At 39.2% G+C, this 17,100-nt stretch overlaps 2 protein-coding genes across 8 annotated transcripts in view; one reads left to right on the top strand and one right to left on the bottom strand.

Annotated features, from left to right (window-relative positions):
* Positions 1–369: 369 nt before the first annotated feature.
* TIFA (TRAF interacting protein with forkhead associated domain) lies at positions 370–7,907 on the bottom strand. Of its 2 annotated transcripts, none has more exons than XM_075200526.1 (2): positions 7,788–7,907; positions 370–2,007 (listed from the first exon to the last, which is right to left on the bottom strand). In XM_075200526.1, exon 2 carries the CDS (start codon positions 2,003–2,005, stop codon positions 1,430–1,432), a length of 576 nt encoding a protein of 191 aa, XP_075056627.1. In that variant the 5' UTR covers positions 2,006–2,007; positions 7,788–7,907; the 3' UTR covers positions 370–1,429. The 2 variants fall into 2 exon arrangements, with proteins under 2 accessions (XP_075056627.1, XP_075056621.1); XM_075200520.1 differs by lacking the exon at positions 7,788–7,907 and adding an exon at positions 5,613–5,866.
* Positions 7,908–7,967: 60 nt separating this feature from the next.
* The window catches only part of ALPK1 (alpha kinase 1), a 124,102-nt gene continuing 114,969 nt past the window's right edge, over positions 7,968–17,100 (top strand). For 5 of the 6 annotated variants that reach the window (XM_075200495.1, XM_075200491.1, XM_075200499.1 and 2 more), the window contains exon 1: positions 7,969–8,251. The gene's annotated coding sequence lies outside the window, so the exon portion shown is untranslated. Of the gene's footprint in view, positions 8,252–17,100 lie in introns of all 6 variants that reach the window. The other variant, XM_075200509.1, reaches the window with a different exon arrangement.

Below are 17,100 nucleotides of genomic sequence, written 5' to 3'. Positions count from 1 at the left end.
TTAGACAAAGGAAGCTAGTCAAGAACTAAACTTGATTTTACGTTTTTTTCCATCTGGTTTATGGAGGAAATCCGAAGAGAAGTGATTGTATGTGAAGTAGTTAATGTTTCTACAAGGCCACAGTAAGAAGGAACAGATCAGAAGTCAGTATTTGCTGAGAGGCCAATCTTTTGGAGGCTGTGGAAAGAAAAGGGAGATGTAAAAAGGAATAGGCCTCAGCTGAAACTGCAGGCAGAATTGCTTCATTTGTTGATGGTCTCTGGATACAACTGTATCTAATGCAGAGAGCAAAGCAGATATGTGTCTTTTCCAAGGGTAACATAAATAAATAACTGCTTGATGATATAAATACAAAAGTTGAAAAATATAGAAGCCAGAAACTAATTTATTTGAAAAAGTTTATAAATTAAAGTCATCTGAATATAACAACAACATTTAGAGGTTACCAAAGAAGCATAAAGTATATAAAAACATACAAAATCCACCTACTTTAAAACATTATGTAAAAATTGTAATAGTATTGCTGACTGACAGCTGCCAATATGAAATGTGAAGATGGCAGGACCGGGTTGTATGTACTACTAACAAAAGCATCACATTAACAAACGTGTATTAGACCCTATAATACTATTATGCAATATATTATCTGATACACATGAAGTTCTTAGTGCACAGTTTGCTAAAAATCCATGAAAAGGTGTCTTCATTCAGATGAGATAAGTAGCTGAAATGATAACAGAGCTTGGCTCCAGGGCTTGCAGTTGGAGCTCAGTTGCTCCTTTAAAAGAGAAAAAAAAAAAAGGTATGGGACAATGGGAGATGATACATGAGGTTAAGTGCTACATGTTGTATACTGATCCAGCCAGATTGCAAATGTACTATTACATCAACTATTTAAAGTAGGTACAATCTGCATAGAGAATTTTTATATTAATACGTTTCATTTTAATACCTGCTTATACTTATTATTTAGGCTAAAAGGAATAGCACCTTCACTACAAACACTTTATAGCATTTATGGCAGTAGAATATAATGATTTAAAATAACAGTTGTGAAACTTGTGAAAAAGGGATGACTTGTGGTTATTAAGCAACACCAGGATTTAGCATCTGCTTTACAGATAGCTAGGTCAGGATGTGCTGACTGCCTGTCTCTCACTCTTAAACCGCACAGTGACCTAGACATCATCGATTCCTATGGTCAACATGCCTCCACCATGCAACCACCAAAAACAACCATGATGCTTCTAGGGAAGCACAGTTCTTACAAAATTGGTGAAAAGGATTCAGTTGTTTGGGAAGGCACAAATTGGTCCAGCAATGAGAAGAGCCTATTATAAGGCTTATAATATAACCTCTTGCTAGCGTTTTCTGTTCTCTGCATGTAAATAGTCTATGATACTATACAATGATATAGTATGTGTGTGCATCAGTAGTCATTTTCATCAACTTCCACTGGAGGTGGAGTGGCCAAGTTGTTGAAAGGTAAAGCTGGAACGTTCTGTGTGCCAGTTTCTGCGATGGCCAACCTTACTGGAGTTTCCTGAACAAGAGGAAAGCGTGACACCTCACAACAGATCTCAAATTTGTCCTCTGACTCTCCTACTTCATTCTCCACCAAAAACTGAAATTCCCCAAAGCAAATCATACACTTGGGAGGAAGAACAACCTTGTTCAGATATTCCAATGCTTCGTTATCAACATAAAGCTTTGTTTTCTTGCTGAGGTTTTTGATCTCAAAGGACATTTTGGAACTGTTTAAATGTTTGAAGAAATCCAAGCCAAACTGTATCCTGGAGACTTTGTTATTTAGCAACTTAAACTTGCAGCTATTAATGTCCCGTCCAAAGAAAACAGTTTCCTCAGCCTTTATTTCTTCTCTTCTGCCCGAATCAATGGCACTAAAGATTCTTCGGTCATGCTGATGAGGATGGTACATTTTCATGTGCAAGCACGTCAGAGTCTGTTCAGTCTCCACATCATTGGACTCAACTGCAGCGGCCATTTCTAAACGAATAGAAAGTCAGGAAATACATTTAAAAAAATGCATTACCACTAAGCATATAAACATGCTTTTACAACAGCGAAACATTTGTGAATAAATAATGCAATAAGAAGTGCAACAGTTCAGATATATATTATTGATTACATGGCAAACAATGGCTTTCTATAATCATATCTTGTGCCATGATCTGATCTTGCGTGAACTTTTAGTAAACAACATTTTAGCACATTGACAAAAAGAGGAGCAATGCAGAAGGATAAATAAAAGCCCATCCCTCCCCTAATAAAATACACCGATATAGACATACCACAAGCACACACATTCTGGGAAAAATATTTTCACACTTATTTTCACAAATTGTTCTTTATCCATTACAACAAATTAAGTTCGCAAAGTGTTAGCCAGCCTTTGCATGTCTGTGTTTTCTGTACTGAAATTGATGAATCCATATAGAAATAGCTCCATGGAACTTTTCTACACAGCACCAATGACACAGACCAGGGAACAGCGTGGGTCTATAGATTTTATACTACTGCACAGTTGTATTGAACGCAAGTCATTTAAGATAAAATAAACAAACATACCAAAACGAGTATATAAACAGAAAGGTAATATAAGGGCACATGGGGATTACAGGTGTATGGAATTTCTGCCAATCATTAACTGAAGCCAAACAATGCTTGACTGGTCAACATAATATTTCAAAGGAATTACTGATGTTATGTATAAAGAAAAGAAGAGCCTATATTTACCAAGTGCATCACATCAACAATTCTAGTAAATATTCCAGACTAGGGGGTATATTTACTAAACTGCGGGTTTGAGATGTTGCCTATAGCAACCAATCAGATTCTAGTCATCATTTATTTAGAACATACTACAAAATGATAGCTAGAATCTGATTGGTTGCTATAAGCAACATCTCCACTTTTTCAAACCCGCAGTTTAGTAAATATAGCCCTCGATGTCTTAATTTAAATAAAATCATAATGAAGCAGTAAACATTTCATAGACAATTTTTGTTTTCTAAATGCTCCACTGTAAGTACAGATTAAGGTGCCCAAAACCCAACATCTAGGCCTAATAATCATCTTATGGAAATAGATGACAACATTGGGCATGGTAGAAGATGCAATTGGAAGTTGTCTGTCATTTTTTGATCACACCAACAGAATGCAAAGCACCTGTAAGTGTTCCAGACGATCAAAAAATACAGAAGAGCAAGATATTATTCGATTTAACCACCCACGTGTTTGGTCATAGTGAGCAATATTTCAAGTTGAGCAACAGGATAGGCTTGTGTGGGGCCAGCTTCACAGAGAACATAGACTTGCTATCCTCTAAATAATGAATTTCTAAACAATCGAAGTGCAATTGGATTTCTGCAGACTGAATAGAAGACACCTTTGGTTGATACCCCTCACAAATGTAAAATATGTTTGTGGGTTAAGTTCTTTCTTGAAAGATTCCACTAATGTTTTACAAATTATTAAGGAGGTTCAGTCGGACATGAGTTATCATCATCATCATTTATTTATATAGTGGCAACATATTCCGTAGCGCTTTAATTTTAGGAATATAACGGAATAGAGGCTGTAAACTCTTTTTGCAAGATTACCCCTGCTTTGGTAATGATCTGAAAGAGTTCATCATGGAATGTACCAAATTTATTCTAGATCATAACTATTTAATCTTCCTTGACCAGTTTTACTATCAAACTGGGCAGTCCTTTTGCACCAAGTTACGGCAATCTTTATATGGGCAATTGGCAGAAGTGTACTATATACACAAACCATATGTATATGGACAAAATTTTCCAGTTTAAAATATATATAGATGATACTGATCATTTAGAAGGGTACTCAGATTGAATGTCAGAGTTTTGCATTAGAGATCAACATAAATGAATATGAACTACAATTCACCTCTAAAATAGTTGTGGATAAAATGTAACTTCTTGATTTGGTCCTGGATATTTAACAATTCAAGATAGATAGATAGATAGATAGATATACAGATACACACACACACACACACACACACACACACACACACACACACGTAATGATATGGGTATAGATATAAAATCATACTCATCTTTAGATAGCAATACGCCTTAGAATTTTTATTTACCAAAAGTAGTGGGCTCATAAATGGCTTGGTTGGTTGGTGGTGGTAATCAATTTTGGCTACAGGACCCGTTTAATATTTAGGTATTCTTATAGAGTACTCCTTTTACAATATTGTCCAGCCTATCTCTTGAGGGTCTATCTATCCCATCTCTGTGGGTACCATTTAGCATGAGTACTTTTACATTCTATTGTGAATACCTCTATATTAAATGTGTTTTTACAAATATATTTTGTACGTTATAAAATCCACTTTGTATCAGGCACATGGCTGAAGAGGTTTTCCATCCCAAATGATAAAACACTAATATGTACTTCTGGTGAGCAGTACATAGTGAAATAGCAGTCAGGCAGATTTCTGCACTCCTTGCGGTTTTCTCATCCTGAAGTTGCTTTGCAAAAACACAACTAGCTGCTGGTTAAAATTTATTTTGATGTCCTGCTAACCTCTACACATCTTGAACTATAGTACCTAAGATGTGTACAGTCAGGTGGGACGGCAAAGTGTAGTTTAATCCGTAGCTGCCAACTAACCCGAATCTCCAGGGACAGACCCAAGTTTTATACATTTGTTAATGTATAAATATTGTCTAAATGCACAGTATGTATCTTATGATGCAATTCTCACCATAATTCCTAGTATATAGTCTCAATAACTGTACATCTATAAAAGAGGAGTATTTAAAATGCAAAAAACAAATAAATGTTATAATCATGTAAGGTCAATATAATATATTCATACCACCCAGCTATCCCGATTTAGGCGAGACGATTCCGGAACAGTTTGAAGTTATGTCCCATTAATGCATAACCCTTCAATAACTTGTGTACCAGTGGTAGGTGTGCGTGGCATTGAAAGGGTGTTTTTAGGGGTGGGGAAAGGGACTAGCGCTTTGGAAGGACCCCAACATGATGTGGCCATGCACCAGTGTGGAGTGACTATGACCCCTTCTCAATTACAGCGTGCGTACCTTGTCCAGATTCCCCAACTGAAAAAGTTGGAAAGTATGTGATGTTGCAGATTGAGGTGCACCAACGCCCACTTAGAACTGGACATCACCTGCTGAAATTATTTTCAAACCTTGTCAAATATGGTTTTACCAGCAACTACAGTACTGCGGAACATTTGTGGCTTCTTAGAAATAAAAAAAATAATCTATATTATTAGTATTATTATTAACTAGCTATGCTGGCTTCTGCAGGAATTTGTCTGCTGCTCAAGAAAGCTAGTGATTAGGCAACATCACTGTGGGGGATGGTATAGCTGCGTTCAAATTTACTGAATCAGCAACTTCAGATATATTACTTCCAGCAACACAATGACATCAGCCAAAGGGACTTTTCACATAGGAAAAGATTGCACAAGAAGATTTTTTTTTGTCCTTTCAATCTACAACATTCAAGATTACCTATAATAAACAAATATCTATGGTTTTTGATGTATGAAATCATTCTACTTGTATAATCTCTATACATACCCTCAACTTTTTTTCTAAAATGTGTTTGGGGTGACCAGCTCAATGTAGGTTTGTTCCTGCTGAAGTAGGTAAGATTTCCAGTTGCCATCATGTCTCCTCTGTGTAGAGCTCTCAGATGTTTTGTGACAGAGGATCTGCAGGAGGTGCCTCCCACCCCAGTTAGCATTGCCTGGAATTTCCCTTACATTACATAGCCAAAAAATAATGTGCAGGCAGGAAACTCCAAACTATTTAATGATGCAAGTATAAGTAACATGATGCCTGTATGCCAAGCACAATTTATAATGTTTTCATTTACTTTCGGTTGCATACTTAAAACGTGCAGCAATATAAATATATATATATATATATATATATATATATATATATATATATATATGAAGAACTACCTTGATAAAAGTATTAGAAGGAACTTTATAATTACACTTAAATAATTGAGTTTGGCTGCATAGTTCCTATTTATGCCTTTGAAAAGTGTGTCCATGTAAAGCGTCCAATCCTTGCACCAGAGAAGGGGCGCATTTAATGAATTACATCAAATAATTACATGTCACAAAGAAAATATTCTTAACATCATTCACGTAAGTGAAAAACATATAAAATGTGAATGTTAAAAACTAATGAAATTACATGCAAAATAATGCATGAAGCATTAACATAGTTAAACAACAAACAAAACAAAACAAAACACATTTCATAATATTTTTCAGGGACACTTTTTTTCCTGAACTGTTCATCAATCAACGCAGGTTACACTCCATACTGTTCTTGGGCACTATAATCCCATCACCATGTTTGGTAAATAAGTGTGTTTTGAGGCAGCAAGGTGGCTAAGTGGTTAGTGCCTCACAGCGCTGGGGTCATGAGTTCAATTCCCGACCAGGGCCTTATCTGTGTGGAGTTTGTATGTTCTCCCTGTGTTTGCGTGGGTTTCCTCCGGGTGCTCCGGTTTCCTCCCACACTCCAAAAACACACTGGTAGGTTTATACCCCATTCATACTGCACCAAAAACCCGGGTTTTTGCAGCGGCATGCTGAAAAACTCGGGTCTTGGTGCAGTATGAATAGTCCAACCACAAAATCCCGGGTCTAAAATCCTGGGACTTAGACCCGGGATTTTGCGAGGGGTAATTCCCGGGTTGGAGCCCGCTCGTCTGCAGTATGAATGGTGCAACCCGTGTAATTCCCGGGTCTCACCATTCATACTGTAAAAATAAAAAATGGGGAAGTAAAAAAAAAAGATTTTAATTAATAAAAAATACATAACAAATGTTTACTTAACTTATTTTCAGCCAGCGGTGTCTCCGGTGCGTCGCCGGCTGTCAGGGGGACCTCTGGGTACTAAAATGACGTAATTTCTAATGGACTAGAAATGACATCATTTTAGTACCCAGAGGTCCTCCTGACGGCCGGCACCGAACCGGAGACACCGCTGGCTGAAAATAAGTTAAGTAAACATTTGTTATGTATTTTTTTTTAATTAAAACATTTCTTTACAATTTTTTTTTTCTAAAACCCGGGTCGGGCAGGTGCAGTATGAACCCGCCCGACCCAGGAATCTTCTTATCTATACTGCCCTGTGCCCCGGCAATATCCCGGGTTAACAACCCGGGATAATGCCGGGGCGGCAGTATGAAAGTGGTATAATTGGCTGCTATAAAAATTGACTCTAGTCTGTCTCTGTCTGTCAGTCTGTTTGCTTGTGTGTGTATATTAGGGATTTTAAACTGTAAGCTCCAATGGGGCTGGGACTGATGTGAATGAGTTCTCTGTACAGCGCTGCGGAATCAGTGGTGCTATATAAATAAATGGTGATGATGATGATTTCTTTGCACTCACATTACTACTTTTCAATAAATGTTAACTGCTAAAGCTTAGAGAACAGGGAAAGATGGTAAGAATTGCATCTAACATGCAAAACACAAGGCATTTTATTGTGCCATCACTAAATGCAAGAATAATTCTAGGGGGAAAAAATCTAAATTATATTTAAAATCTAGAACTGTCTCTGTAAATGAAGTACTGTAAATGAATCTGCTATTTTACAAGCCTCATACAGTAGAGAGAAGCAAACAAACAAGCTGTCCATTCTCACACATGCACATCCATAAAACATACCACATGTAGCAGTCATATCAGCCAGTCTCACAATCTTATGTCACTATGAAGCACTTACCTTTCCTTTACAAGTCTGTAGCATTCACAAGTCACGTCTTTTCACAGACACCTTATCAGTGCTTTCTGTGAGTCACACTGTTGTTACTCGGTATTTAGGAGCTGCCTCTCTCAGGGGCCTCCTATTGATTACAGACATCCTGCTTTTTCCAAGCTGGACTCCTCCCTCCATCTGTGTCTGTCACTTACGGGAAGTCAGCTCATTATTCCAGCCAGAAGTCAGTGTCAGTTTACAGTGTGTACATTGACAAAGCTGTGTATGTAATTGTAGTCGAGAATAAATGATTAGAATTTACATAGTTTAATTCGAATCCTAATTGACTATGCCCCTCTGAGTCTTCCGCGTATTAGTCCAGAATCCTCCTCTGTGCCAAACATTGTAACCATGAAGTTCTCAAACTTATCTAGTGTTCAGCTCTGACAGATGTACGTAACCCATGTCATGGACCTGGTTTGCTTTCTGCGGTAAGCAGTTCATTAATAACGTATTATGTGATATGGTATAGTGAATATACATTGTTTATTCTAGTGCCCATGCATTGTTCACACGATGTTGTAGAAATATACATGTTACAAATGAGGTTTTACTAATAATACAAAACAGTAGTAGTCAATTAATAAACCATGTTAACATGTAAGTAATTATTTTGTTAAATCAATCTGATATAATAACATTACATGTGTTACACAAACTTCTCTCATAAGCACACAGTGTATATTGTTTATGTTTTGTTACTTCCTGGAAATAGTTATGATGGCTTCAGCTATTGATGTTATATATTTTGTGAAACATGCGTCACAAAACAAGAGATGTTCACTGACCCCCGGTGTTTTGGCTTTGGATCTGTAGTGTATTAACTTCGTGTTTTGGTTTTCGCAAAACCGCCCTTGCGTGTTTTGGTTTTGGATCTGTATTTTAAGTAAAAATTGATAAAATAGGCTAAAATCACATAATTTTGCTCTTTTTCTTTGTACCTACATTATTATTAACCTCAATAACACTAATTTTCAGTAATTACCAGTCAATTTTGAACACCTCATAGGTCAAAATATTTTGTTAATTCACTTTCGGCCAAAGACTGCAGCGACCTGGCTGGATACTAAGCAACAGAGCAACAAAACAATCACATGGCAGTTCATAGCACATCTAGGAAACATTGCCACACCGCAGTGACAGAAAAAAAAAAGTGATGCATGATGGCATTGTCCTGGGGCCCTCCCACGCAGCCATATGTTAAAAAGGTTTAACAAACTCACAAAGAAACAGGAGGGGTAGCAGGTTCAGTTTAACAAAGCAAGCACTTCAGCGAAAAGGAATGCCAGTTTGTGGCCGGAGTGCTTGGTTTATTTGAGCCTCCTCAAAACAAGGTAACAATGGACCTAAGGCAGCTAAGCTAACAGTGCTGTCAATGAACTGTAAGACTGCAGCGAGCTGGCTGTTTAATCGCCTGAGCAATGGCAGAAACACACGGCAGTTCTTAGCACATGTAGAAAACATTGTCACACAGCAGTGGGAGAAAAGAAAGTTTGGGCAAGATGGAATTGTCCTTGGGCCGTCCCACCTTGTCCTGGGGCCGTCCCACCCACCCTTATGTTGGATCTGAAAAAGGACATGCACACTTTAGCAAACCAAGCACTTCACCTACAAGGGGTGCCACTTTGGTGGCTGAAGTACTTGGTTTGTTTGCGTCCCTACAAAACAAGCTACCAATGGTCTTAAAGCATCTAAGCTAACAGTGCTGTTAATGAACTCTACAGTGGCAAGATTTTGTCATCTTCCTCACACTCATCAGTGTGTACATCATACTCATACACTATTAATTCATCCCCGCAGGAATCCACCATTACAAAGTCTCTGTACTTTGATGTAATTGGCGGCAAAGGCCTTCCTCGTGGAATGTGTAATTCATTTTGATGAACATCGTATTTTCCACATTTTTAGGAAGTAGCATCCTGATTTTACAGTATTCAAAATAATGCAGTTGAGGAGTGCCCAAAGTTTTTTTGTGCTATTACAAGCACCAGCGTGCCCTAGCTAGCTGGGTGCTGTAGTGCACCTTGGCAAAGTGCTGGAAAAAGCAGACACAGTGAAAAATGACATATAGTACATATAAACACCGCTGCACACAACGTTCATTAACCGTTTTATTTTTTACCTGATTCCTCGGGTGCTGGGAGGCCTCTTCTGGTAGTCCACCAGGCATGTCGTGTCAACTTAAAGTGTATCTTACTCCAATCTGTGCACAATGTCACTCTGCATACCCAGGGCCATCTTAACAACATTATAGGGCCCCCGGGCAAAGCAGTGCACCGGGGCCCCTATATAGATATAGATATATAGAGAGAGAGATAGATATAGATGTATAGAGATACAGATATAGATATATAGAGATAGATAGATGTACTTGCTCAGTGACCCTTGAAGGTTTTTTTTGCAGGTTTTTTCTTTTGCTGGATTATTTATTCTAATTAAGAGCCCTGCTTATGGGGCCCCCGGGCACCTGCCCATCGTGCCCAATGGAAAAGATGGCCCTGTGCATACCACGCAAATTGGGTATTTGGTATTTTTCACTGGAGAAATTTACTCCTTCTTTTTCTGGTGTAAAGTGCTTCCAACTACACATCAGGGCCTGGCTGAGTAACTGTAACCATAATTGTAATGTTTTGTATTTAAATTGGGTGTGAGGGAATATTAATGCTCCGTTTTTAGAGTAGTATTAATTTGGAACAATTTTTATATAGGGAGTTATTATTGATGTTGGGAGTGCCACTCTTTTTTTATTTAAGATTTTATTACATTTATATACATTTCCTTTTTTTGTCTAGTTTACATATCTGACTACTGCACTACTGACTAATTTCTGCACGCAGTTATGCTGCACATGTGGGCAACTGCACAGTACCATTTCTCTTTATGTCATTTTTAGAAGCTGTTAAGCGTGAACAAGTGCACTTCTCTTCTTTTGTATATTCTGCATGTAGTTATTTTTAGTTGTCATTCTGTGGGAGGCTCCATGCTTGCTATTTGTTTTGGGTTACTTCTACAGTAAAACATGCTCTGATTCTACAACTTATATTGAGGTATCGCCACTTGCTTCATGCTCTGACTGTTCCCACCTCTACCCCGTTAATACACAGCAACAGTTGGCAGTGACCAATCACACAAGTCCTTTTCACGCGGGGTAGGGAGTAGTCACGTGACAGACATATTTCATACTTGCCTACTTTTGGCAAGTTGTTTTCGAGAGAGGGGCGTGTCTAGAGGGTGGGGCGTGGTCCAAACGTGACATTTTGGCCACGCCCCACAACGAATATGCCATTTTGACACAGGGGGTGGAGCTAAAATCACAAATCGCGTAATTTTAGCCCTGCAATTGCGGGATGCGAGAGACTTGCCAGCTCTCCCGGGAGTCCGTGAGACCGACCCGAATTTCGGGAGTCTCCCGGACATTCCGGGAGAGTTGGCAAGTATGACATATTTGTCAAACAGTATGCCTCTTGCATGTGGGTGGAGTCAAGGTGTGGCCGATGCGAAAACCCTTCAGTAGCTGCTTCCGTAGATAAGTTTCTGTAGATAGAATAAGTAGTCACTAATATAAATTACCAGTGGTTCTTAGATTTACAGTTAAACAATTTCACTACAAAACCATGTTTGTTACAGGTTTAATGCAGCAAGTTTTTCTTTTTGCTTTGTTCTGAAACCAAGCATTTGGAAACCCCCTTGTAGAAGCTCTGGGCATTGAACTGATATAATTGGCTATGAGAACGCTTTAATCTAAACACTAACAATCTCAAAGCCCGTAGGGGAGATGAGTAATGTATATGCGTGTGTTGTGAGTATATTTTTTTTTTGCTTTTTGTTTATTGTTGTATTATTGTAACATTGAAAAATAAATGATTTAATAACAGCTCTCTATGGAAAGAACAATTTGCCAAATCGCCACTAGTGATACAAAGACGTCGATAGCTTTCTTTTTGTTTTGCCCCTTTTTTTAAAAAATGTTTTTTAAAAAATAATGCTTTTTTATTAAATGTTTGTATATGTTTCCTATTTCATTATTTAATATGTATAAGCAAACCTGCTATTTGATGATTTTAGTGAGAGGATATGGAAAAATGAGTGACTGTAACTGAATTCTAGCTAAACATAAACCCAGTAAGGTCCGCACTAGGGAATGGACCCCTCACCTGATTTATTACAAATGGATCATATATAATATAGTGTGAGGGGGTGCTCTCCCAACTTAACATATGGATACAAAATTTATTAAGTGATAACCCACCAGAATACTCTTCCCACCAAAAATAATGAAAGTGAAAGTCCTCACATATATTCCATACCGACTCCAATAGAGGGTCTTTTTGTTTTTTATTAGTATTTTATTTCACTGCTTTTCAAATATCTTTTCACTCTTTTTGATTTTAATATTTCTCTTTCAGAGACTGGTAAAAAAAAATGATTGTTTTTAGCAAACTCACAATAAAAATGATATGATTGATATTGGACAGGAGTGACTCATACACCAACCATAATCTTGTGACTAACATCACATGATGCATTTTGGTTGACTTTCACTTTCATTATTTTTGGTGGGAAGCAGGGGCGGGCTGGGCCGGGGGGCAGGGGGGCATCGCCCCCCGGGCCACTCACATTCACGGCTGTTAGGGCCGGCCGCACCCCCGGAAGTAATATAAATGTGATGCGGCCGCCTGTGCAGCGTGTGCCCCCCGGGATGACATCCGTCAGCCCGCACCTGGTGGGAAGATTATTCTGGTGTGTTTGATGGTAAAATAACTATTTTATTAGCTGCAAGGTTTTGCAATGTGGCATACCTTACAGCAGAGGTAGACAAGCCCCCAGCACGCGGGCTAGACATGGCTCACCGACCACTTTTGTCTGGCACGCCGAGCTCCGCAGCTGTCAACCTAAAGAAGCTGAAGATGCTGGAAACACAGCAGCTCTGTTTTAGTTATCTTCTGTTGCTTTAGTGAAGCAGGTCCAGTGGGTGAAAGATGCGGACTCCAGAGGTGAGTATGAGACATAGGAGGAACTAGGGGCCGAACTATTAGACATAGGAGGAACTGGGGGCTGAACTATGAGACATAGGAGGAACTGGGGGCCGAACTATGAGACATAGGAGGAACTGGGGGCCCAACTATGAGACATAGGAGGAACTGGGGGCCCAACTATGAGGCATAGGAGGTGAGTATGAGACATATAGTCATAGCCAATAGTTTTGAGAATGACACAAATATTATTTTTCACAAAGTCTGCTGCCTCAGTTTTTATGATGGCAATTTGCATATACTCCAGAACGTCATGAAGAGAGATCCTCTTTGCCATGACAATGAACTTTATCCCAAAAATAAAATTTCCATTGCATTTCAGCCCTGCCACAAAAGGACCAGCTGACATCAGGTCAGTGATTCTCTCATTAACACAGGTGAGAATGTTAATGAGAACAAGGCTGGAGATCACTCTGTCATGCTGATTGTGTTAGAATAACAGACTGGAAGCTATAAAAGGAGGGTGGTGCTTGAAATCATTGTTCTTCCTCTGTTAACCAAGGTTATCTGCAAGGAAACATGTGCAGTCATAATTTCTTTGCACAAAAAGGGCTTCACAGGCAAGGATTGCTAGTAAGATTGCACCTAAATCAACTATTTATCAGATCATTAAGAGCTTCAAGGAGAGAGGTTCAGTAGTTGTGAAGAAGGCTTCAGGGTGCCCAAGAACATCCAGCAAGCACCAGGACCGTCTCCTAAAGTTGATTCAGCTGCGGGTTCGGGGCACCAACAGTGCAGAGCTTGCTCAGGATTGGCAGCAGGCAGGTGTGAGTGCATCTGCATGCACAGTGAGGCGAAGACTATTGGAGGATGTCAAGAAGGCCAGCAAAGAATCCACTTCTCTCCAGGAAAAACATCAGGGACAGACTGATATTCTACAAAAGGTACATGGATTGGACTGCTGAGAACTGGGGTAAAGTTATTTTCTCTGATGAATCCCCTTTCAGATTTTTTGGGGCATCTGAAAAAATGCTTGTCCGGAGAAGGAAAGGTGAGCGTTACCATCAGTCCTGTATCATGCTAACAGTAAAGCATCCAGAGACCATTCATGTGTGGGGTTGCTTCTCAGCCAAGGAAGTGGGTTCACTCACAATTTTGCCTAAGAACACAGCCATGAATAAAAATTAGTACCAAAACATCCTCCAAGAGCAACTTCTCCCAACCATTCAAGAACAGTTTGGTGACAAACAATTCCTTTTCCAGCATGATGGAGCACCTTACCATAAGGCAAAAGTGATTACTAAGTGGTTCGGGGATCACAACATCGAAAATTTGGGTCCATGGCCAGGAAACTCCCCAGAATCCCATCAAGAACTTGTGGTCAATCCGGAAGAAGCAGGTGGACAAACAAAAACCCACAAATTCTGACAAACTCCAAGCATTAATTAGGCAAGAATGGGTGGCCATCAGTCAGTATGTAGCCCAGAAGTTGATTGACAGTATGCCAGGGCTCAAAACTTTTGGCCATGACTGTAGGGGCCCAACTATGAGATATAGGATGAACTGGGGGCCCAACTATGAGACATAGGAGGAACTGGGGGCACAAATATGAGGCATAGGAGGAACTGAGGGCACAACTATGAGGCTTAGGAGGAACTGGGGGCACAACTATGAGGCTTTAGAGGAATTGGGGGCACAACTATGCGTCATAGGAGGAACTGGGGGCACAACTATGAGACATAGGAAGAACTGCCGGCACAACTATGAGGCATAGGAGGAACTGGGGGCATAACTATGAGGCATAGGAGGAACTGGGGGCACAACTATGAGGCATAGGAGGAAATGGGGGCACAACTATGAGGCATAGGAAGAACTGTGGGCACAACTGTGATGCATAGGAAGAAGTGGGTACACAACTATGCATCATAGGAGGAACTGCAGTGACAACTATGAGGCATTGGAAGAACTGGGGGCACAACTATTGCTGCCCCCCATCTTACAGAATAGGTATGTTATGAGTAAGTGACTGATACAACATGCTTTGTGCATATTCAGAGAGAAGAGGTTATAAAAGCCGGATCCAGTTGCAGGCTGGACCGGTACCATAGTGGGCTACCTTGGGCTTGGTCATCTGCATTTTTTTCCTTTAAAATGTTCCTAATAGGCTGCTGAGTCAAGTCTTGCCCCCTGGGCTAAACTTTGCCAGCCCTCCCCTGGCCGGATCCATACTAAATAAACACAAAATGCTGTATCCATTCTAAATATACACAAAACCCGGATCCATATTAAATATACACAAAAAGCTGGATCCACACTAAATTCACACACAGAGAACAATTTAGCTGGATTCACACTGAATTCACACACACACACACACACACACACACACACACACACACACACACACACCCCCCCCCCCCCCCCCAGAGCCACACTAAATCCACACCAAAATATGATCCACACTAGACTCAAAAAAAACACATCCAGATCCACACAAAAAGATGGATCCACACTAAATTCACACAAATAGACAGATCCACACTAAATTTACACAAACAAACAAAATTTTAATTAGTGTGGATGTGGGTGTTTTTGTGTGAGTTCAGTGTGGATCTGTTTTTTTGTGGATCAGTCTTTTTATGTAAACTTATTGCAGATTCTGATTTTTCTGTGCATTTAGTATGAATCCAGCAGGATCCAGCTTTTCCCCACACCCTATTCAGAGCAAGATTTATAAGAAATGTTTGAGCCAAAGGCAGAAGAAATTACATTTCAATCACTTACATTAATCCCATTGTGAGAATTTTTTATCACATGCAGTTCATCTTTAATTTTCTACCCTCTGGGAGATCCCAGAGTGGAGGTAAATTGCAAGTGGAGAGACGCCACCCTCAAGCAGCGAAAGTGTGCAAGTATGATATATATATAGCCCATGTAATGTAACTCTTTGCATAAGTATGCCAATACTTGTACATAGCATTTTTGCAGTGTATTTGAAACTAACCTCTGCCAAACTCCTTTAATGTCAGGCATCTGTTCAATATCATCATAATTTATTTAAGCAGCACCACAGATTCTGCAGCGTCATACAGTTAGCAATACACAAACAGAACATAATACAAATAAATATTGGAGCAAAAGAACAAACAATAGTAGAAGACACAACTTAGAACATATAAGTCTTTACAAAAGGACAAGGGGGTGAATACAGGAGATGGGAGGTAGAGGGGACCCTGCTCTGTTTAATATAACTTTATAGTTAAATCCAATTCGATAGATTTTTACAGAGGCATCATTGTGATTTGATAATGATTTATTCTGCCTTGTGGTCAGTGGCATGCAATCGGTAACGTCATTAAAGCAGCAATTTAGCATACAAAGTGCATTTAAATATGTATTCAGTCCTGAAAAAGCACCTCTATAGTTTCTCAGAAATGTAAAATATACCCAAAACTATCTTCAGTCACTTCCTGAGATCAATAACATTTTATCATTCTCTGTTTACTCCTCCTGGATGATATGCCTTATCTCTGGATTTATGTTCAGATTAGAGTAATCTATTATAAATGGGATAATAAACTGGTGCACATTTTTTTTTCATTAGCCGGGACCCCAAGTAAGTGTGCCATTGTTCTGGGACCCCAAGTGGTCTTGTGCCATTGTTCTGGGACCCCAAGTGGTCATGTGCCATTGTTATGGGACCCCAAGTCAGTGTGCCATTGATGTGGGATTCCAACATAGGTGTTTCCCAATATAACATATTGCATATCTGACAATTAGGGTGATTTTCTCATTAGAAGCCAGATTTTACTAGGAAACTGAAGTTAAGCAGAAAACCACACAGTGACAAAATACCTTGCAACGTGCTCTTATTCACACATTTAAACTGCCAACTTCTGAACTTCCTTTAAAATAACTTAAAAGAAAGCACAAAGATATCTGAAATTACCCTGTTGTCTTGTATATAATACTGCCCTGCCTTATTACAGTATCTCTGTACAATTTGCTATACATTTCAGATATGATTTAAACAATACTGCATAGTTGCCAACTGTCTCTAGTTTCCAAAAGACAGTCTCAGGTTTTCAAGATTTGGCCGTGGGAATATCCCTGTGTTTTAATATTGATCAACTGCGCAATAAAATACCTCACTGCACTTAATCTCTTTCTTTGGACTTTATATGTTTTTATATAAGATGAATTCATGATATGCATAAAATAAATCATAATGCAATATTGTACAGCAAACTTTTTTTGGCAATTATTGTGGATTAATTTATGCACACAGTACTGTTTTCCAGTATGTA

Source organism: Mixophyes fleayi, chromosome 1, assembly GCF_038048845.1.
Source record: "Mixophyes fleayi isolate aMixFle1 chromosome 1, aMixFle1.hap1, whole genome shotgun sequence".
Classification (NCBI taxonomy): domain Eukaryota; kingdom Metazoa; phylum Chordata; class Amphibia; order Anura; family Limnodynastidae; genus Mixophyes; species Mixophyes fleayi.
Note: the sequence above shows the minus strand (reverse complement) of the source record. Positions and strands in the feature narration are given on the sequence as shown.

Coding starts and splice junctions, on each gene's coding strand:
- TIFA (XM_075200520.1), bottom strand. CDS start 5,778: ATGCTAACTGGGGTGGGAGGCACCTCCTGCAGATCCTCTGTCACAAAA. Junction 2,008..5,612: donor TTTTAGAAAAAAAGTTGAGG/GTATGTATAGAG, acceptor CTATTCGTTTAG/AAATGGCCGCTGCAGTTGAG.